The 22100-nt window shown below is 37.7% G+C and overlaps 1 protein-coding gene across 3 annotated transcripts in view; it reads right to left on the bottom strand.

Moving 5' to 3' along the window:
• P4HA1 (prolyl 4-hydroxylase subunit alpha 1) overlaps positions 1-20532 on the bottom strand; it is an 83635-nt gene extending 63103 nt beyond the window's left edge. For all 3 annotated transcript variants that reach the window (XM_044659084.1, XM_044659083.1, XM_044659085.1), the window contains exons 1-3: positions 20449-20532; positions 2124-2234; positions 189-285 (exon numbers count right to left, since the gene is read on the bottom strand). In XM_044659084.1, the coding sequence (XP_044515019.1) occupies positions 189-285; positions 2124-2211 (185 nt within the window). In that variant the 5' untranslated portion in view covers positions 2212-2234; positions 20449-20532. The remainder of the gene's footprint in view (positions 1-188; positions 286-2123; positions 2235-20448) is intronic.
• Positions 20533-22100: the final 1568 nt, after the last annotated feature.

Raw genomic sequence — 22100 nt, 5'->3', positions numbered from 1 at the left:
ATTGTTCCTCACTACACCCCACCCCCTTGCCAGGCCTTGCTCCAGGCCCAGGTAGGGCTTTATCCCTTCAGAAGGCTGCCAGGCGGCTTTCCTTTCCAAAGGAACATTTGTGGTCTAGGTACTCTTGTATTCCTGATGCATCTAGTGGCAGTTCCCACCAATGCTCATTTATGAAAGCCTCTACTTACTTTTTGACTTGCTCCAGCTTCTTCTCCTCCGCTTTGATATAATCTTTCAGGGACGTTACCAGGTCTTTCTCAGTGTGGATTAGATCTGTCATATGACCTAAACAGGAGAAATTTTAAGAGGGATATTATCGATTTTCTCTATTCTTTAAATGTTGAAAAGTGAAACACGAGGAGAATTCTATTATAAAATTTAGCTGGAAAAGAGTAGAGAATTGGAAAGAATCTTGTTTTACCAGATGTTTAGCTGGTAAACAAAGATATGTAGCCAAAAATTTTCTTGAACATGTGTTCAACTTCTAATTTTCAAGCTACTCAATTTTCTAAGCTCCAGTTGTGTTAGCAAATTGTCTTTTCAGCTGGAAATTTTAAAGAGAAAAACACATACACACATTCATTGCCCAGAATCAAAAACTTCAAACTTAAAAAAAAAATACTTTATTTAGGGTTGAATTTTTGTAATCCAAAAGAGAAAGTACAATTGTGGTATATCGCAAATGAGATTTGCTCAAGAAATTTTCACATTGGATGATGATGATAAATAAACATTTAAAAAGCATTCTGAGGTTTGCAGAGCAGTTTCTTCCTAATAACTATCTTAAATAGTGTTTCAGGCATTATTCCTTTCTCACAAAGAGCCATAAAGAGATTGTATAACTTGTCAATGGACACAAAACCAGTGAGGACCTAAGGTGAGATTTGAACTCTAGAACTTTTCCGACTCTGCTTGTCTACTGGTCTTCTCATTAAGCCATGCTGTATTTCTCCATTATTTTTATCTTTATTATGATTAGGGGAGTCATTGACTATACTAACTGGTTACAAATGAGATAATATGTGTAAAGCACTTAGTACAGTGCTGGCACACGGTAGGCCCTTAATAAATTCTTGTTCTAGATGGGTAGATAGGTTCATTTGATTGGAAGCCAGGCCTAGAGACTGGAGGTCCTGGGTTTAAATCTGGCCACGGATACTTCCAAATTATATAACCCTGGGCAGGTCACTTAATCCCCGTTGCCTAGCCCTTACTGCTTTTCTGCCTTGGAACCAATACACTGCATCGATTCTAAGGTGGAAGGTAAGAGTTTAAATAAACATATGAATGAATAAATAAATTCTTGCTCATTTTACTCCTTATTAAAAGGAAGAGTTTTTTTTTTCCTTTTTAGGGGAAAGGGTGGAAAGAATAGACAGAAGAATAGCAGAACAAAAAAAGAATTGGTGGGGGGAGGGTGCTGCTAGGTAACTCAGTGGATAGAGAGACAGGTCTAGAGATGGGAGGTTCTAGGCTCAGACACTTCCTATCTGTGTGATTCTGGGCAAGTTATTTGCCCCAATTGCATAGCCCTACCACTCTTCTGTCCTGGAACCAATATTTAGTATTAATTCTAAGATGGAAGGTAAGGTGTTTTTGTTTTTTTTTAATGAGTAAGCACACAAAACAGGAGGTTCAAAATTATAGGGACAAAGAGCAGCTTTGGAACTAATGTGCTTGATGTAATCTGTGCTTTTAAATTTTTTTTAAAGATATACCTAATGGAGATTCATAATTTTCCTGCACAATCCTCTATTTTTCCTTACATATGGAAATGCTCATGGTTTGTTGATATTTCCCTAATTCAGAATACCAAAAAAATTAAAATTGTATTTTAAAAGGATTCCATTTTTTAAATGATTAAGAAGGACACAGATATACTTGCTTTCCGAGTTAAAGTTTGTTATATGGTTATGCACTTCTGGCAGTCAATAAAGTGAAGTTTCATTTAAAACAATGGTGACATATGGCTCACTTAATCAGCTCAAAAATTTTTTTTAGTATTAGAAGGAACTTTTTGGATGGGAAGGAAAATACCAAATTAGTGCTGTGATCTGGGAATAAAGCAGTGAGTGAAAAAATACTAAATGAACTTGTTTACAAAGAAAAACAACAGTTCTTACCAATTGAAGTGAAGAAGTCAGTATGGGCCAAAGAGTGATGAAGCAAAAGACCTACAATTAATATGCACCGAAACATTCTGGAAGGCATAATTTTATAGAATTTCACAAGACCTAGAAAAAGACATATTATAATTAGTGCTCTAACCTTCTGGAGAACTGCTTTTTTTAGTGAATGAAATCCTTAAATGTTGATGTCATATATTAAATTTGAATTCCTTTCTAGAATGAGAGTGAAAACCGGAAACTAGTTCCAACTTGTTTTTAATAGGCATTTACATTGCTGAAAGGAATAATTTCTATATACATAGAACCAAATATTCAAATATCTTTTCATTATAACAACTTAAATGAACAGCAATACCGATTATTTTGAACAGAATCAGAATTTCGGAGTTGGAAGGAATATTAATGATAACCTAGACTAATCCACAATTGAAAAACAACTTCCTCTATAATATAATTCACAAGAGGTAAGTGTGGTGGACAGAACACTGGGTCTGGAATCAGAAAGACTTGAGTTCAAATCTAGCTTTATAGTCTTCCTAGGTCTGTGACCTTAGACAAGTCACTTAACCCCTATTTCAGTTTCTTCACCTGTAAAATAAACATAGAACCTACTTCTCAGGGTTTTTGTGAGGATTGAATGAAATAATATTTATAAAGTACTTAACACAGTTCCTGGCACATAATAGTTAATAAATGCATATTCCTTTCCTTCTTTCATCTCACTTGTCCTTAAAGACACATACGTGGGTGTATAAGGTATTCAGAGAGGTATAGTACCTCTGGCGTGAGGGCTTGCCAAGCTCTTTTCAGGCCTGTTTTTCTGCTTTGATGTCCATCTGCAATCCAGCTCTCACCTATGGCTCCAAAAAACTATAATGTGCACACAGTGGCCACACCCTGGTAAAACTGTCTTCATAAACAGCCTAAACCGGGCTGAGGGTAACCAACAGGCCCCAAACCCAAAGATAAGTTAAGAAGCTGTCTACCCTAGGCATGTGAAGACTTCCAGAGAGGAAGGGGTGGATGAGAACAACTTGTTCCAATGGTCATACAAAGCAAGAGCTGTGGAGTGCTTAGAGCTTGGTCAGTCATTGAAGACACCAAGGTCATCCACCACATCTCTAGTCATTACCAACCCTCTTGACTTTTGTCTTGTCAGTGGACTTTAATGCCTGGAAGACAGTGAAACTGATGACTTTGTGCAACTCCAGTCTCACTTAAATCCAATTTATGCATGAGTTAAAAGATATTACTAGTGATGTCATTTTGGTCTTCAGTAAGAAAGGACAATGACCTACCAACCAACCTTAAAAGTGTCTACTGGAGAGGAATTCACTCTCTCCTAGATAATGCATTCTACTTTTAGATAATTCTGTTAAGAATCAAACCTAAAATCACCTTTTTTGTGCCCTCATCCAATCCTCCTAATTGTCCTCTGGAAGCCACACGACAGTCTTTCAGATACCTAAAATCAGCACTTCTGTCACCTTGAGTATTCTCCTCAACAGGCAAGTTCCAATAGCCCCAAGTTCCTTTAAGTAATCCTCTTATGGCATAAACTTGAGGCCTTTCATTCACCATTTGGATAGCTCTCTTCTGGATATCGTCCAGCTCAATGTATATCCAAAATAGTGTGTCCAGAACTAACAATTTTACAGAGTGGTCTTTCCAGGGTTGGGCACAGCATGGCAGTCACCTCATTACTCAATAATGTGCCTCTTTTAGGTGATGTTCTTTTTCTTGGCTTATACACCACACTCCCAACACATTGTTTATGTACTAAAATCCCCAAATTTTTCTGAAGTCACATCTAGTCACACTCTCTTCAAATCCAATCAATTAACAAACATTTATCAAGGGTTTGCCAAGTGCCAGGCATTGTGCTTGTTCTTAGGAAGCTATTGGGTTTTTTAAACCCAAGTAAAAATATAGAAGAGTTGGCATAACTCTGGACTTGGAGTTGAGAATACCTGGGTTTGAAGGTAGCTTCAAGCCCTTTACACTGTGGCAATCCAATTCCTTCATTTGTTTTTCCCTTATCTTTTTCTGTACATAGAGTACCCTGACATCAGGAGTCAATGGTTGGCACTCAGGTTGGCAAAACTACTAGGTACATCTGATTTAGAGCTGGGAGGGGCTTTAGAGAGCATTTAGTTCAATCCCCTTTTCACACAATCAGGAAACAGAGGCTTAGAGGAGAAGCAACTGGTCAAAAGATCGCACAGGAAGTAAGGAGTGATGGCATGATCCCAAATTCAGGTTCATTACACTAGATATTTTTAAATAGACATTTTTACATTACCTGGATTTCCTCCTCTGTCCCTCTCCCTCCCATTATAATCATTCATTATTTAAAAAAAAGAATGGATTTTTTTAAGATAAAAGGAAAAGGAGGGGAAAAAATTCTGCAAAATCTATCAATGTATCAAAATTGATTTTATATGCAATGTATACCAGACATTTTAATGGAAAATACATTGATGTGTCTCAGATAACTATTTTCATCTAGATCATTGTAAATAATGTCACTATACATTATCTTTAGAAGTAATACATAAATATCAATTCAATCAGTAAGTAGTTATTAAGTACCTGTGTAGGATACAATGAAGAAAAAAAGTAACAAAAATCCTATCCTCAAGGAACTTAGAGTTTATAAAGGAAAATAAAATGTAATCAGAAAATTCAATACAAAATATGGTGGGGGAGGAGAGACACTAACAACTATGGGGATTTAGAATATTGTGGGAGGTTGAGTTACTTCTTAAAAGGAGACAGGTATTCCTTTTAACAGACAGGACAATGAGCAAGTCAGAGAACAAATCACTTCATCTCTCTTAGCAAGTCGCTTACCCTCTCTACCTCAGTTTCCTCATCTATAAAATGGGGGTGATAATAGCACCTACCTTCCCAGATTGTTGTGAGAATCAAATGAGATAATAACAGTAAAGCACTTAGCACAGTGACTGGTGCATAGTAAGTGCTATATAAATATCAGCTATTATTAGAGCACTGCCGTATGGGTAGAGAAAACAACCAAGAGAGTGGTCAAATGCTGGAGAGGTCAGGAAGGAAGTGGCCTGAGAAAAGTCAACTTGGACTTGTGCAATTAAGAAATCTTAAATAATCTTAGAAATAATTGTTTCTTCAGGGTGCTGGGGTCAGAAGCAAGTAGAAGGTAGGGAAGCAGAGATGATGTGTAGACAGCTTTTATCTTGTGTCTTACTGTGGCAAAGAGGTGTTTTAAGAGTTCCTAAAGAGACTATGCCAGAATAACAAAATCTATGGCAGATCCCCATTAAGCTAGAAAATATAAGAACATGGGCCCTCAAACTTATTACTCTCTAAGAGCCAGTCTAGCTAAGGTTTGTCACTTAAAGTTTCTTTGCCTGAGGGTAATAGGAGGATGTTCAGAAAATGCAACTCAAGAAACTACCTAGAAAGGTAACCCAGGGATTCCAATTTACTCGAATGAGTACCCATACAGCGAAGCCATGCCTTTAAGAACAACAGAAAGGAATACCTTTGTCAGAAGGTCAGGGAATAGGGGAATACGATGTCCCACAAAAGCACCATATTTTAAGAAAAATGATCGGAGAAGGCCACTCCAAGAGAAGAAGGCCTCTAGTTCATGTCATAAGAGGATTAGTTGAAAGAACTAGAAATGTTTAACTGGAAAGAGAGAAGACTTCAAGGAAATAAGACAGCTATAAAGAGGACTACATTTGTTCTACTTGGGCCCTAGAGGGCAGAACTAAGAGCAATCAATGAGTAAAAGTGGTAAAGAGGAAAAGAAAAAAAAAACCTTCTATGAATCAGAGTTTTTTGAAAGTGGAAGAAGCTTCCTTAGGAGGCAGCATGTGCAAAGGCCTGAAGTCCATTTGTTGGGTCTGGCATAGAAAGGATTCCCTTTTATGAATGGGTTGTGCTTTTTGGCCCTAAATTCCTTCCTGACTCTTGAAATTCTGTTATTTAAACTTTTTAAGAAACAAAAAAGTCTATGATCCAATAGTGAGTCAAAGCCCATAGCCACTTATCTCTCCAAAGTTAAGGCATCATCTGTAACACAGAACAAACAAGAGATTTCTTCTGCTCCTGCTCTCAACAAGCCAAAAGGTTAGGACAAATAAAATTTGAAAAGTTATTGCAAATAAACAGTACTGAATCAGAATTTTTCTTCAGGGAAAAAAAAAAAAACGTGCCCTTATTCCTTCTCACAAAGTTTATGACTTACCTCTGCACAGAGTGACTTTTGTATCTCTCCAGCAGTACTTAATAACTTTTTTTCTTTTTTACAACTACCTAACTCTCCTAAGAAACCCTCTCTCACTGCAAAAGAATTTCAAACATTTGCATAGGGTTTTTCATAGGATCAAAGGATTTTAAAGGCCCAGAAAGGTTATATTTTTTAGTACACATTTAAAGTAGTTTAAATACAAGATTTAAATAAATAACCTATTCATTAGAAATAATGTCATATAATCTATAAATATAAGAGTAACTTAAGAGTATAGTATAGTAGAGAGTAGTATGACATATACTACTAAAGTATATAGAATAGTAAATTATGTGAACAAAAACTTCAAGGCTATTTTTTGCACTATTTAAAATTAAAATAGTAACTACCAAACACATTTGCAGTGGTAGATATATTAAAAATGTTCAATTCTATTCTCACAGGGCATAGATTTCCATAATCATAGAAAAGACTTGAATTATAGAATCTCTCTAGTTCAAAATCTCCTTTTGTAGAGGAAGGAAACTGAGCCCCAAAATCATACATTCCAAGTTTGGAGAACTACTACAAGATCCAAGTATCTTTTCTTCTGAAACACGACAGCTTCATTACAACAAATGAAACAGGGGCAGTGAGGTAGTTCAGTGGTTAGAGTCAGGCCTGGACTCGGGAGGAACTAGGTTCAAATCTGGCCTTAGATACCGCCTCGCTGTATGACCCTGGACAAGTCACTTAACCCCAAATGCCTAATCCTTACCACTGGTCTACCTTGTAATTGATACTTAATATTAATTCTAAAACAGAAGATATGGGTTTAAAGAAACAACAAATGAAATCATCTATGAAAATGAAATCAGAGAAAAATTGTGCCTACAAAAAAATGATTCTCAAACAAAATCAACCTCGTGGCACAATGGAAAGAATGCTGGACTTGGAATTGGGGACCTATGTTAAAATTCTGCCTCTGCCACTTGCAACCTAATGTGATGTTTGCTGTGTGCCTTTAAACTCTCTTGGCTTCAGATTCCTTGTTTGTGAAATGACAGTGTTCAACTAGGCTATTTTGAAAATATCTTCTATCTCAAAATCTATGATCTTTTGTATCATAATTAAATATTCAAAAAAGTATTCGAGTCTCCACCCGAGTGTGTACTGCACACTTCCAAAAACACAAAAGAGAGAAATAAAAACTGTTCTGCTGGCTGTGTGACAACAGCGCCTCTTTGGGAAAAGCTTCTAGAACATACCAGATGAACAGACTTCCTCTCCTGGGATCCTGCCAAAGTACAAGGCTTCTCAAGTCTTGGACTGACTGAGGAGTCTAGAATTTTCTTGGTATTATTCAAATAGGACTTCTTCAATTATTTGCTTTTAATTTAATAATGTTTATAAGGGAATATTTTTCCTTCTAATAGAAATATAATCATAAAAAACTTAAAGTTTTCATTTAGGAAAAAGGTTTCGATATTCTAGATATGAGAATATAATTTATTCATTTTTTATCTTTTCTTCTTTTTGCTCATATTATTTTTATTAATATCTTTTGTCTTCACATCACATTATTTGCCCAATATATCTCCAACCACTCCCCTCTCCTACCCACCTGACATTTCTGCATAACAAAGATGAAAAACATGAAAGAAAAACAATTTCAGCCAAACTAACCATCTACTACCAAACTTGGCAATATTAACATATTTATTTGCCCCTATCTCTCTAATAAAGGAAAGGAAGAAATTCCCCACCCCCCTCCGCTATTCTGGAGCCATTTTATGTGGTCATTTTAATCACACAACATTCAATTTCATTTTATTGTTTTTTCCATGCCCACAATTGTTGTAGCTGTATTTATCATCTTCCTGATTCTACATACTTAGCTCTGATCAGTTCATAAATGTTCCTAAGTTTTTCTGATTTTTTCTTATTTGTTGTTTCTTATGGCACTGTATTCACATACCAAAATTTGTTTAGTCATTTCCCAATCAATAGGCACCCCCCACTCAGTTTCCAAACATTTGTAAACAATACTTTCCAAGTATTCAAACAAAAAGTGCTACTTTGAATATTTTAGTATATATGGAACCTTTCCCTCTTTTTCCTCTCTGGTACATATGACTAGAAGTAATCTCTAGGTCAAAGGCTGTGGGTATTAAAATTTTTTTCTCAGTATAATTTCAAATTGCTTTTTCAGAATATTTGGACTAGTTCCACCAACAATCTATCTTTGCATAGTCCCTCTGACATCAACTATTGCTACATTTTGCCAATTTGCTAGATTTAAGGTGAAATCTCAGAGTTGTTTTGCATTTCTTTCATATTTAGAGCAAACTTAAAGTAAACAGTTTGTAATTATTTTATTGAAAATTTTTTGTTCAGGTTTTTTTGCCATTTATTCATTGGGTGTCCCCTGAGTCATATATTTATATTAATTTCTTATATATAAGCTAGCAGATCCTTCTCAAATGTATTAATTCCTCATTTATATTTAACATCAGTTGCAAAGATTTTCCAATTAGCAGTTTCCCTTATTCTAGCTGCATTGAGTTTATGCAACACTTTTCAATAAATGAAATTATCTAATTTGTAATCTCTTTATCCCTTCAGTTAAGTGTTCTCCTCCAGCCATAGTTGTGAGGTAAGGTAAGCATTTAGTAGTTTACACATTTCCTGCCCTCTCTGATCGACATGTAAAATTCTGAACAAATTTTTAGCCTGCCAGACACATCTACAATGAACTTACTTCAAGCGGTAATCTCTTTCAATATTCTAAATGCCTAAGAGATTATCTCACTTGTTAAATTATGGTTCACTCACCAGCAAAATCTATTATCTTTGTCCTGTTGCCTGCTTCAAACACCTGACTTCAAACCCCAACTGACATTTCACTAGCGTGGGCAAGCAGCTCATCTTTGAAATGAGGATGAAACTCACTGTGCATTGGGTTACAGCGGTCAGTGCCAGATGTGGAGTCGGGGAGCCCTGAACTGGATTCATGTTCTGTCCTGACCCAGGCTGCTGTGGCCATGTGAAAAGTACTTCGCATTGGGTCTCAAGTTCCTCATTTGTAAAACGGGCACAATACCACCATAAGAACCTACCACAAAGAACTGCGAAGCTTAGAAGAGGATATAAAATGCTTTACAAACTCTAAAATAGGTAAAATTTTATAACAATAATAATGAGCATTTCTTTCCCCAAAGGATTGCTATGTTGAAAGGGTTTCTAAACCTTAAAGTTGTTCTATCAATGCAAACTGTTATTAGCACCACCACCTACAATCCTTCCCCTCTCTTTGTCCTCAGTCTCAGTCCACCAATGAATGAACTTATGCCAGGTAACCTGACAGAAGCACCCCCAGAAGATCCTTAAGAGGTCAGGCCAGTTGTAGTACAAATACTTTGTGTTCCGTATCATCACTGAACTATTAAAATCAAACTGAAACAGGCTTTTCTATTAAAAAGAAAAATAATGGACGTGTCTCACAGACCACGTCCCCAACAACGTGAATTAATTCAAAAGTAAAAAACAGCAATATTGGAATGTGTGTTATGACAGAACAAATACTGCTGAGATTGTAAGGGTTTAAATAGTAGCAAAGACTACAAGGGAAGTTCAACAGTATTTCCTTTCATCTTAGGTAAGTTTACGTAGAAAAGGACTTTTAATGCCAATATAAAGTTTCACTACCACACTTATTCCAGGAAAGCCCTGCTCCAACTGTTCAGCAGGATCAATAAAGCCTGTGCATGGATTTCAAAACAGTCCTACTATACTGTAAATATTTACAACTTCGAATTATCAGGATTCATTGAATTAGTAGTACAAGCTATTCATTGAATTACTAGAACACAAAATTTGGTAAATAACTATTCTATTAGTCTGTTTTAAAAACAAATTTCTTGCAAGAAAAAATTTTCCAAACAATTCTAAATAGTGTTCTACAGAAATCTCTTCAGAAATAAAGAGTAAATATGAATTACCCAGGATAATTAACATTGACAGTTATCAACCTTTTTTATTCCACCAAAAATCCATCAAATGCATTGTGGCCTTAATTGTAAATTATAATCCATGGCTGCTAGGTTATTCTCTCTTAGTCACCCCATATACCACCAATACCCATCCTATAGACAACTACTCATAAACTTGGTCTTCCTCCTATCTTCCTGCTTATCTTCAATTGTAGGCTATCTCTGATATCTGTACTTAGCCTTTAATTCTGAGGGTTTCCAACAATCCAAAAAAACTCACCAAATCAAGTATCAATTTTAGCCCATTAAGGTGTTATTGTAATTGCCACAATCATACAACAGATCTTCTAAGTCAAATATGGAACACTAATAGGGCTGCTAATGCCCTCTACCATCCCGTTTTCTTGCCTATTCAAGTGCCTTCCTTTTTTTTACTTCAAAAACAAAAGGCACACATCTGAGGCAAAAATATAAGGGTAAAACCCAGACTGAATCACCTGCCAGCATTGGGAGGGAGGAAGGAGGGGAGGGAGGAAGATAAGTTCAATCATATAACTTAGGAAAACTTGCATGGAAATTTGTTATTACATATAATTGGTAAAAAGTAATAATAAAAAAATACATAAGGGTAAGCTTTATCTCTAAAACAACCAGAGAAGGTCATTTTTCTTGACTTTTAATGGGCAAACATCATCTCCCCCAAAATATAAACTCCTTGAAAACAGGCTTGCTATCATATCGATTTGTTTTTCTATAAAGACATCTAACACAAAGTTCATTGAATTAAACATACAACTATCTTACTTTCTCCCTTTCTGCTTTGGTATCACTGAATGAAGTACCAGATTATGAGTCAGAAGACCTAGGTTCAAATATATGCTTTTTATTAACTTAGGCAAGTCATTTGATCCCAAGTTTCATTATCTATAGAAGGAAGAATACCTGTACTACCTGCCCCATAGGGTTGATACAAAGTTCAAGTGAAAACCTATATATAAAGATACTTTAACTCTGAAGTGCTAGAGAAGTAGAAGATATTATTAAACCATAAAAACAGAAGGTAGATCTAACCAGACAGTATTTGGTCAAGACACCACAGAGTAGGCTTTGGGAATCCCAGCAGTTCCAATGGGCTATGTCTTGAAGGCTCTCTAAAACCTTTGTCTTTACCCTTGAAAAAGTTTCAGTGACAACCACAACGGAAATTGTAAGAACAACTGAAAATGAGTGTTGCAAAATTACAAAGAACTAGCTTAGCCTCAAGGAAGAGATATGGCCACTTTCTCACATCCAACTCCTTCAAAGAGGTAAGGAAAGAGGTCCAAAGACAGAACATTACATATATTTGCCAGCTTCCCTCCCCACAATGTACTGACTGGTTCTACTGGAAGGAATTTCTCTTCATCTCTTTTCTTCAAAAAAATGTTTTTTGTCAAGTGGGAGAGAGAAAAGAGGCAGAAAGGGATACTGAGGTGATACTAAAACAAAAGACAGCAATAAAAATTATTTAAATAAACTAAAAAATCTAAATAAAAAATTTTTAATTTAAATAAAAATTTAAAGAGAATCAATGTTTCCAACCATCCTTGCCACCCTCAACCTTGTAGAAAAACCCTGACTTTAAACTTATATTTTAAAAGTTATTACATCTTAGCCAAATTAATTGTACACATTGCAGTTTTATCCTCCCTCCAACTTAGCCCTACATCACAATAAAATGCTTTTTCAATGCTGTTTTAAAATATTTCAACTTCTCGAGTAGCTAAAGATCTAACAAACATTTAGTTTTAGCCAACGAAAAAAGAATTAAGAAGTTATTTTAACCCATTTAAGAAAGAACTCAAGATGAAATTTGAGTTCAAATTTAAAAGGGGAGAACTGTTTGTACTCGGTGTTTAAAGTCTGCTTTGACTAGGAATGAAAAGGTCAGGTTCCACTAATCCAGGTAGGATTTCCAAATAAAATGAAGAATAGAGGAGAAATTTTAGAAAGAAGAAACTGATTCTATTTATTCACACATTATTCACATTATGAGGAGGCTACAGCTACACATCTCACATTTAAGAGATTTAACATTTCACAATCTTAGGAAGAAAATGTCCTTTGGTTTTCCTATATAGCATAGGATTTTCCCCTCCTCCTCCACTCCCTAGTTTGTTAAGATTCATTAAAAGTTTGCCAACAATTCCTGTGGTTTTTTTTTTTTTTAAGGAACAGCAAAAGTAGACCCAGAAAAAAATAAGTATCCATTCATAAAAAGGTCTAGACAAGAACAATGAAAAGTAATATTGTTTCAGGACAAAATAGCTACTAATAAGCACTTTAGGGTTACAGTATAGGACAAAATGATACTTTGCAGTATATGCTTTGTTTTTAGAAACCAAAACTGGTCTAAAGAGTTTGCTAAATTAGAAAGCACAATTTTATTTTACTCTGGACTATTGAGCAAAGATGAAGAAAGAAGAGTCAGTGTTGGGAATTGGGAGCAGGAAGACAGAAGCCTTAAGTTAGGCCTTAAAGACTGTGGAGAATTTGAAAGGGGATAGGTAAAGGCAGTACAGAGGAAGAGATTAGAAAGTTCATTTAGTTCACATTTGTGTGGCACTTGGTCAATTTAAAATGTATTGTACATGCATAGTCTACTTAATCCTCACAAAGGTTCTCAGGCTACAAGGTAATCCAAGTATCATTCCTGTCCTACAAGGAAACTTATATCAGAGAAATCAAGTGAGTTCTACAAGGCCACACAGCACAACCAAGAAAAGAACAGGGCTACTGATGCCAAATCTACTTTCTTTCTATTATTACATTCTAGCTCCTGAAAAAAGCATTGTTCGGTAAGGAAGAGAGGCTGCTAACTGGATTGGGAAGGCAGTGTGAATTTTTCTCCAGTGTATACTCTGACATGTTCCAATGAATTCATTTCTTGATACTAACAGTTTTCCAGTAACCTAAAATAGCTTTCTATATTCAACCAAATCTCTGACCTCATGCCCAGGGATAGCCATATCAAAATTAGCATTTACCCAAGATAAGAGGCATTATAGTGAGTGGATATGGTCCTGTTCTAAAGAATTTAGAAGGAGGCTCAAATCCCCTTTCTGACAATAACTCCAGCTTTGGCTTCACTTTCCAATTTTAGTTCAACCTTCCACTGTCATCTACATTGAATTCTTGCCCCCTTGCTCTAGTTCAGCATATCCTTTTCTTTAAAAAAATTATTTTTATGAACATATGTTATTTCTCCCTTTCACCCATCTCCACCAAATAAAAGAAAACTCTCACACAAATATGTTCTAGTGAAACAAATTCCCATACTGGCTATGTCCAAAAATGTATACTTCATTAGGAGATTTATGTGCATCATCTCTCTGTCATAAGGTAAGCAATGAGTTTCATCTTTGCTCCATTCACCTCATGATAGCTTATCATTTGTTGAATTGGCCAAGGTCCTAAAATCTTTCAAAGTTGTTTTTCTTTAAAATGTTGTCATATAAATTGTCCTTCTAGAAACAGGTAGGTGGCACAGTGGATACGAGGTCATAAATTCAAATCTAAACTCAAACACTCCCTAGTTATGTGACCCTGGGCAAGTCATTTAACTCCAATTGCCTATCCCTTACTGCTTTTCTGCCTTGGAACCAATACTTAATATCAATTCTAAGACAGAAAGTAAGGGCTTAAAAAAATTCAATTAGTTCCTTATAGATCTTGGATATCAGAAAAATTTGCTACAAAGAATTTTCCAAGTTATCTCTTCCCATCAAATTTTAGCTGCATTAGTTTTGTTTGTAAAAAAGCTTCTTATTTATATAGTGAAAATTGTTCATTTTATCTTCTGTGATCTTCTCTGTCCTTTATCTGGTGATGAACTGTTCCTGTATCCACAGATATGAAAGGCAATTGTAGCTTTTTTCTTTTCCAATATCTGATCCCGGATTACTTGATTCTACTTGACTGCTACTAAATAACACTAATGAAAGTCACATAACCATGCTGACTAAGTCCACTAAACTAGTCATTCAATCTCACCTGGGCTGTTACAACTGCCTACCTGTCCTGCTCTCTTCATTATTTGTTTTTGCATTCCCCAGAGTCTATTCCAGCTAGGTAATGAAGTAAATAGAGTGATGAACCTGGTCTCAGAAAGACCTGAGACCAAATTCAATCTTAGATACTTTCTAGTTGTGTGACTCTAGGCAAGTCATTTAATTTATCTGCTTCAGTTTCCTTAACTGTAAACTGAGGAGAATAAAAGCATCTGGCTTCACAGAGTTGTTGTGAGGAATAAATGAGAGAATATTTGAAAAGTTCTTAGCATGCCTGGCACATAGTAGGGGTTGCTTATTCCCTTCCTCCTCTATTCCAACCTCTCTTCTCTCCTCAAACTAAACGTATAACATTCTTCTCAGTAAAGGATCTTGACTCACACTTTTTTGAAAATAAGATTGAGGTCATTTATTACTAGCTCTCGATTCTCCCCAACTTACATTCCTTTCTCTTCTCTGGGAACTTGACCCTTTATTCATTCTCATTCTTACTCTCTCTCTTTTTTTTCTCTCTCTCATTTTCAGTCTCTACTTATTCTATCAGTTTCTCTCCTAGAATCTATAAACATTCCTAGATCTCTCCTATCCTTAAAAATCTTCACTTGATTCTATTATATCTTTAAACTATGTTCTATCTCCCTTCCTAGCGAAAGCTGTATGCCTTTGTGGCCTCCACTTTCCCTTCTCCCACTAGCTTCTCAGCCTCTTGTAATCTGGCTTTGGACCCTACTACTTAACTAAATAAACCAACAATCTTTACCCAATCATCCTTTGGGACCACTCTACAGCATTTAATACTTTGACCATCCATTCTGGATACTCTCTCAGCTCCTAGTTCTTGTACTGCATGTCTGACTGATCTTTCTTGGGCTCCTTCACCGGATCATCATAGCTGTCCCATCCCTTTTCTATGCCTATATCCTAGCACTATACTAAATCCTCTTTTTCTCCCTTCTCTATACTCTTTGGGTGATTTCACCAGCTTCCATGAATTCAATTACCATTCCAATACAGTTAACTCCCAATTATACCTATCCAGTCCTCATTTTTTCTTCTAGGCTCCAAGTCACCAACTGGCTGCTAGACACGTCAGCACATCCCATAGGTTATCTCAGACATATTACATTTAACATGCCTGGGACAAAAAAACTCACCTCTCTTCCTAACATCCCTATTTCTGTTGAGGATACCATCATTCTTTACCTAAGTTCATAACCACAAGTCATGCTCAGCTCTTCACTCTCATTCATCTATTATACCCCATCAGGAGCCAAGTCTTATCAATTCTACCCCTACAAGATGGCAACTCTCCTATCTACCACCTTCTCATCCTAGTTCAGAGCCCTTATCAGTTCTCACCTGGACTATTGCAACTTGTTTCCCTGCATCTAACTCCTACCCTTTCCAATACATACAATTATTTCTAAAACAGGTCTAGTCATGTCCCTTCCCTACTCAAGAAGCTTTAATGGCTTCCTATTGGCTCTAGGATAAGCTAGAAACTCCTCTGTCATTTAAAGCTCTTTATAATTCAGCTCCAGATTATCTTTTCAGATTACATGCATGTGCCTTATCATGGAGCATCCCATCACGCACCCACTATGCTCCAGCCAAAATGCCCTAATGTTCCTCATATATTATATTCCCTATTCACCTTCTGGGCTTTCCCAATTGCCTACAAACCTCTCCATCCAAATCTTCCTCTTGAAACTCCAAAATTCCCTTCCAAGTCATTTCCTACAAAAGGTTCTTCCTGTTTCCCAGGCGTTAGAACTCTTCCCTACTGGTCTGACTTTATCTGTGGACATTTTCTTCCTTCAAGTAGAATATAAGCAGCTTGAGGGGAGGGAAGGAGAAGTTTTCTTTTCTAGGGTTAGGCATAGTACCAGGCACACAGCAGATACATAATAAATGTTTGCTGGACTGAATTAAATTTTTATATAAAGGACTCTCACAAGGTAGGAATTTAATAAATGTTAATAATGTCCATTAAAAGAACTGGAAATATTTGGCCTGGAAAATAGAAGCCTTACAGCAGAGGTTCTTAACTGAAGTGTGACCAGGTCTATGGACACTGATGAAGTGAAGATATATTGTCTGAGGAAATGAAGACTTAGGGAATCATGTTAGCTAGAGGATAGAATTAAGAGAAATAAAAAGAAATTTCAGAGAGACAACTTTAAACTTGAGATAAGGAAAATCTTCCTGTTAGTGCCATCCAACAATGGAGAACTGTATTCATGTTTACTGGATTCATAATCACTTGTAATACTAAAGCAAAGTCTGGATAATCAATTTTCTGGGAATGCATAGATGGAATTCTTTTTCAGATATGAGTTGGATTAGATTGCTTTTTAGGTCTATTCCAATTGAGACTCTGTTCTTTTCTAAATGTCAGTTAATATTGTCTATTGAGTCCTAAACAGGCTACAAATAGGTATTGGTCAGCCAATTGCCCAATTCAACTTTTAAGAAAATAAAATTTTGTGATGCACAGACATTCCAAAGGAATATCCTAATATTTTCTAAGTGTTATATCCCCCAAAGGCACTGTTTCAAAATCAGAACTGTATTTCTAGAGTAATGAATAATTACATGAATTTTTAAAAAGTAAAATCAGCCTCTCACTCCACAGAAATCAAATGCTTGAAAGTTGTTAGTCTCCCTGTCTCAAGTCTTTCCATACTACCATCCATCCTCTAGTCAGCCACCAAAGTGACCTTCCTAAAGAATAGATCTGATCATCTTATCCTCTACCCTCCCTCCCCTAATAAACTACAATAGGTTCCTATCACTTCCAGGATCAAATATAAAAACCTCTATTTGGATTTTAAAACCCTTTATAACCTACCACCTTCCCAGTCTTCTTAGATGTATTACCCTACATCCACTTGATGACCCAATGGCATTGCCTTCCTAGCTATTCCTTACTGGAGAAAATCCATCTCCTTATAAACTCCATGAATTTTCACTGGCTGTACTTCATGCCTGGAATAGTATCCCTCCTTATCCATCTGCTTATTTCCTTGGTTTCCTTCAAGTCTTAGCTAAAATCCAACCTCTCACAAGAATCTTTTTCCATCCCCCTTGATGCTAGTTTCTTCCAGACAAGATTACCTTCTATCAACCCTGTATGGTTGTCCTTCATACTGGAAGAGGACCAAAATGACATCACTATGTTGGGGTCAATGTACAGTGTCCAACTGTAGCTGATTAGACCAATAAGCTTGGAAGGCTCTACCTTGGTTTGGGTATAAATACCCTTATGAACATCTGGGATGGAGATGTCTCTAAATTTGTGCATCTCACATTTCTTTTGAGCTACTGCAATTGTGTTTTGCTCACAAAATGTAGCACCTTCTTTAATGAAGGCATACCATGCCTAAAGTCCTATATATTTTGTACATAAATAGTTTGTTTGCATACTCTCTCTGAAATTTCTATTTTTGCCCTTTTTTTAACCCCCAGTGCTTAGCACAGTGCATGGCACATGAGCACTTATAAATATCTGTTGTCTAAGCATCTATAGTTTAGGTCAGTACTGGAATAAAATAACAAGAATTTAATTTAATTCTCCTATGAAAAATCCTTATCTTTCCATTATTAAAAATTAATTTAAAAGTGAAATATAATTTTTCTACTCTAACTTTCTCAATATTATTTTTGCAATAATCTAAAACTTTTGGAATTAATTTTCACAGTTTTCCCCTATTTCTATATCACAGGCTAGTCCTTCCAATAATCCTTTTACCCAAAAAAAAGTAGCTTGGGGGCAATTAGGTGGCTCAGAGAGCTAGGCCTAGAGATAGGAGGTCCTGGGTTCAAATTTGACCTCAGATAAATGTATGATCCTGGCAAGTCACTTGATCCCAATTACCTAGTCCTTACTGCTCTTCTGCCTTGGAGTTGATGATACTCAATACTGGTTCTAAGATAAAAGATAGGGTGGTTGTTTTGGGTTTTTTTTTTTTTAAGTATTTTGCTTTTAATATCTAAGTCTTGGTTTTTAGTACTTCAAGGATGTAACTCAGTTCAAAGGCCAACTGGATAAAAACTGTATAACTTAAGAAGTCTTTATCTATTTCCAAACTCAAACTTATAGCAGGCATTTGCCTTCAGTGATTTATAATACCTACAGAATAGAACAAAGCACACAGAAGTATGTGCTCTTGGCAAACCCAAACTGATAATAGCCTTTCAAAAGTGTATTATCTGTATTTCTGAGATTGACGATGTTATTCATCTTTAAATATAAAATTCATATTTATGGGTATATGCCTGAAAATTAATAAGAAGCATTAATTTAGACATTAAAAATGTTAAGCTCTTATTCAAATCTTTCCATATTTTTGAATGAAGTATATGGTAAATTAAAGTGGTGGGTTTTTTATCCCATTTTGCCTTTAGAAATCTAAAGCTTGAAAATCCCTCCAAAAAGTTTTAACTACTACCATTCTTGCCTTGTAAGAGATATTACACCTTCGAATCCTATCAAGTGTAAATAAAAGAGAAATAAGCGATTTTCTAGAACCTTATGAAGTGAGCAAAAAAAAAAAGGTTGCTGAAAGAATTCGGTGCTGCCACGTATTTCCCTTCCCCCCACTTATTCCTCCTCCAAGAAACAGGGCTCAAACAAGAAACAGTTAAGTTAAAGCGCAGGATGTTTGGCTTCTCACATCAATTCCAAGAGTCGACTCTCCATTTCACAACCCATTCTTTAAAAAAGAAGAGTACAAACTTGAAATGATCGCAAGTCTAACCTAAATGTGCTGCTGAAATTTTTTTAATTGTATTTTGTTACCAGACTTCTTTGAAATACGAATTGCTGCAGTCATCTATCCCATAAAAGTGAATTATTCAGGGACTTTGTAATTTAGGAGGACTATAGCCTATAGCATCTCATATTAATTACTTTACACACACACACACACACACACACACACACACACACACACACACACACACACACACACACAGCATTTTAAGTCACATTATCCACTCCAGGTACTATTCCAAACAAAGGCTGAACTTAAGAGATGAAATCTTTAAAATACACACAACACTCCATGCTACCCGCAGGCTTTACAAAACTTATTGCAAACCTATTTCGCTTCAGAGAAGATGTCTAAGAAGAGGGAAGGAAATTTTAAAAAGAGGAAGATTTCCTCTGGCTAGTTTGTGTCAACTTGTGGCTATTTCCTCTGCGCGCACGAAGTACCGAAACCTTGGGCCCTGAAACTTAAACTACACGGCTGAGATTTTTCGCTACATTCCCCTGAAAGCAGTATGAGTTCGAGACTGGACTTTTCAGGGAACGTCTATTTCCAGAGACCTGATGCCTGATCAAGAGACCAAAGAGAGCCTATCTTGGGCAGGACTTGTAGCTTTCGGGGGGGGGGGGGGGGAGGAAAGATTCAGAACTTTCAGGCAGCCTTGCTCCATCGCCTCATGCTAGCCATATGCTTGGCAGGCCAAGAAATCCACGCCCTGTTCCCTCTACCTCCCCCTTTCCGTTCTCCCACCCATGTCCCGGTAAGGGAGGCTCCAGGGGAGAGGGGAGGACAGGTATGGAAGAGGCGTCAGGCAAAAGTGCTGGGGAATTTCGAGCCCGGAAAGAAAATTCAAGAAGGTGGGTCCAGATCCCTAAAGAATTCGGGCTGCTCCACTGCTCAAATGGAGGGGGGGAGCTGTAGGGGAGGGACCAAGCAGTGAAGCGGAGGTGGGGGGGCATTCAGCTCTTAGGCGACGCAGAGGCTGAGGGAGGGAAAGAAGAAAAAAGTAAATGATGGGAGAGAGGAGAAAAGTGAGGATGGGGTGGAAGGAGAGAAAGAAAAGGGAACAAGGAGAGCCCTTGGAAGCTGATGGGGTTCCAGGAGAGATCAAACCTCCCAAACGCAAGAGGATGGAGGAACAACTGGGGACGGTGATAAGCAGGAGAGACCCCCACCCCCGACCACAATAACTTGCACATCCCACCCCCCAGCCCAGCTGAATCCGAGAGGAGATGGGGCGCTAGACTTCTCCAAAGCCCTGGAGACTGCTGACAGCGAGGCGCCTCTCACCTGGTAGGCAGTGGGGTAGAAGCCGTTCACCCGCCCCCACCTCTTGCGCACACCCCGCTTTGCCCGTAATCTAGAGGACTCTCTCCCCTCTAGCTGGCAGCGGGCACGACTGAGCGGTAGAGGGAGCCCGTAAATCCTTTTATAACCTCCGGCGGCGCGCGAGTCCGCCCCGCCCCTTCACTGAGAGGCCGGAGGCGGGGCCTCTCACTCCAGCTTCCAAGCTGGACCGGTTCTACGTGAGCTAGATCACACCAGCAACTTGGTGCGCAGGCGCTGTGGCCAGCTGGCCCATCCCAGACAACCGGCAGTGGAGAGTGGGAGGAGAGCAGCCGACTCCTTTGGAAGTAGGCGGGTCTGGAGCCCAACTGGAACGTAAATGCGCGTGCGCAAGGCTTCCCCCGTTAGCCCGTGGGTTAGGCTGAGTACACAGGCTCGCCCACATCCCCGCCTTTAATTCCAATTTAAGCTCCCGAGGTTTTTTTTAGTGGAAAGTCCACTGACCGCCTCGGGCTACGCCTGCGGGTGCCCTCTGCAGCAGTGAAAGGAAAAAAAAGCTGGCTAGAAAGAGCATTAGGGAGAAGAGGAATTGGGGGAAGAAGAATGCTAGGATTGCAGAGGGGGATGGATGCTCCCTGACACCCGAGTGTTTCAGGTTCGCTCTGGGGGTCTTCTCTTAGCTGCCTTTCGCTCCATCATCTGGAGAGGTGTCCTGTCTGTGATACTCTGGGCGAGTCACTTACCTGCTGCCGTCCTCAATTTCCCCGACTGTAAAATGGGAATATTAACAGCTCCTTCAGGATTGTTGTGAGGGTCGAATGAGACTAATTGAAAAACCCTTAGGACAGTGCCTGGTGCTTAGTAAGAGCTATAAAAACGTTAGCTATTAAACATTCCCTAGCTGGGAGAACCAGAGCAAGTCATTTAATTTCTTCCTACCTCAGTTTCCCCAACTGTAAAATGGAGGTATTAATAGCTCCTACTTCTCAGGGTTGTTGTGAGCATCGTAAGTGCTTAATAAAATTTCGGTAGCATTATAAACCTAAAACTGCCTAGGAAACGTCTACAAGCCTAGGGAAGTTAAGTGATTTACCAAAAATCAAACAGTGCCAAAGATGATATTCGAACCCAGCACCTCTGACTGTAAAAGTAATTTTCCCACGAATCAACAGGTTTCTGTAAGACCTTGTGGAACTAGAGGCTCAGGCTCAGTCTTACTTCTTCCACTTTATAGCCCTGTGACTTCCAACTTTTCCCTTAACTACTTTAGTCCTCAGTTTTCTCATCTACATACAATAAGAACATTGGTTTTAGATAACCTCTAAGGTTCACTTTTCAGCTAGTCAGGTGCGGCTTTCTAAAGAAAAATCTTCCAAAACTGCCCCTCCCTCTCTTGTTAGAAATGTCTCCTTCCTCAGATTACCTTAATTTTACTTATCAATTAATCTTGTTAATAATTGTGTAAATGTTGTTCTCCCTACTCATCCAGGAAAATATCTGGTCTCTGTCTCTCTGTCTCTTTCTCTGTCTCTCTCTCTGTCTGTCTCTGTCTCTGTCTCTGTCTCTGTCTCTGTCTCTGTCTCTCTCTCTCTCTCACACACACACACACACACACACACACACACACACACACACACACACACAGGTTGTCCTCA

The sequence above is a fragment of the Gracilinanus agilis genome, chromosome 2, assembly GCF_016433145.1.
Source record: "Gracilinanus agilis isolate LMUSP501 chromosome 2, AgileGrace, whole genome shotgun sequence".
NCBI lineage: Eukaryota > Metazoa > Chordata > Mammalia > Didelphimorphia > Didelphidae > Gracilinanus > Gracilinanus agilis.
The sequence above is the reverse complement of the archived record's forward strand: the minus strand, read 5'-3'. Positions and strand labels throughout refer to the sequence as shown.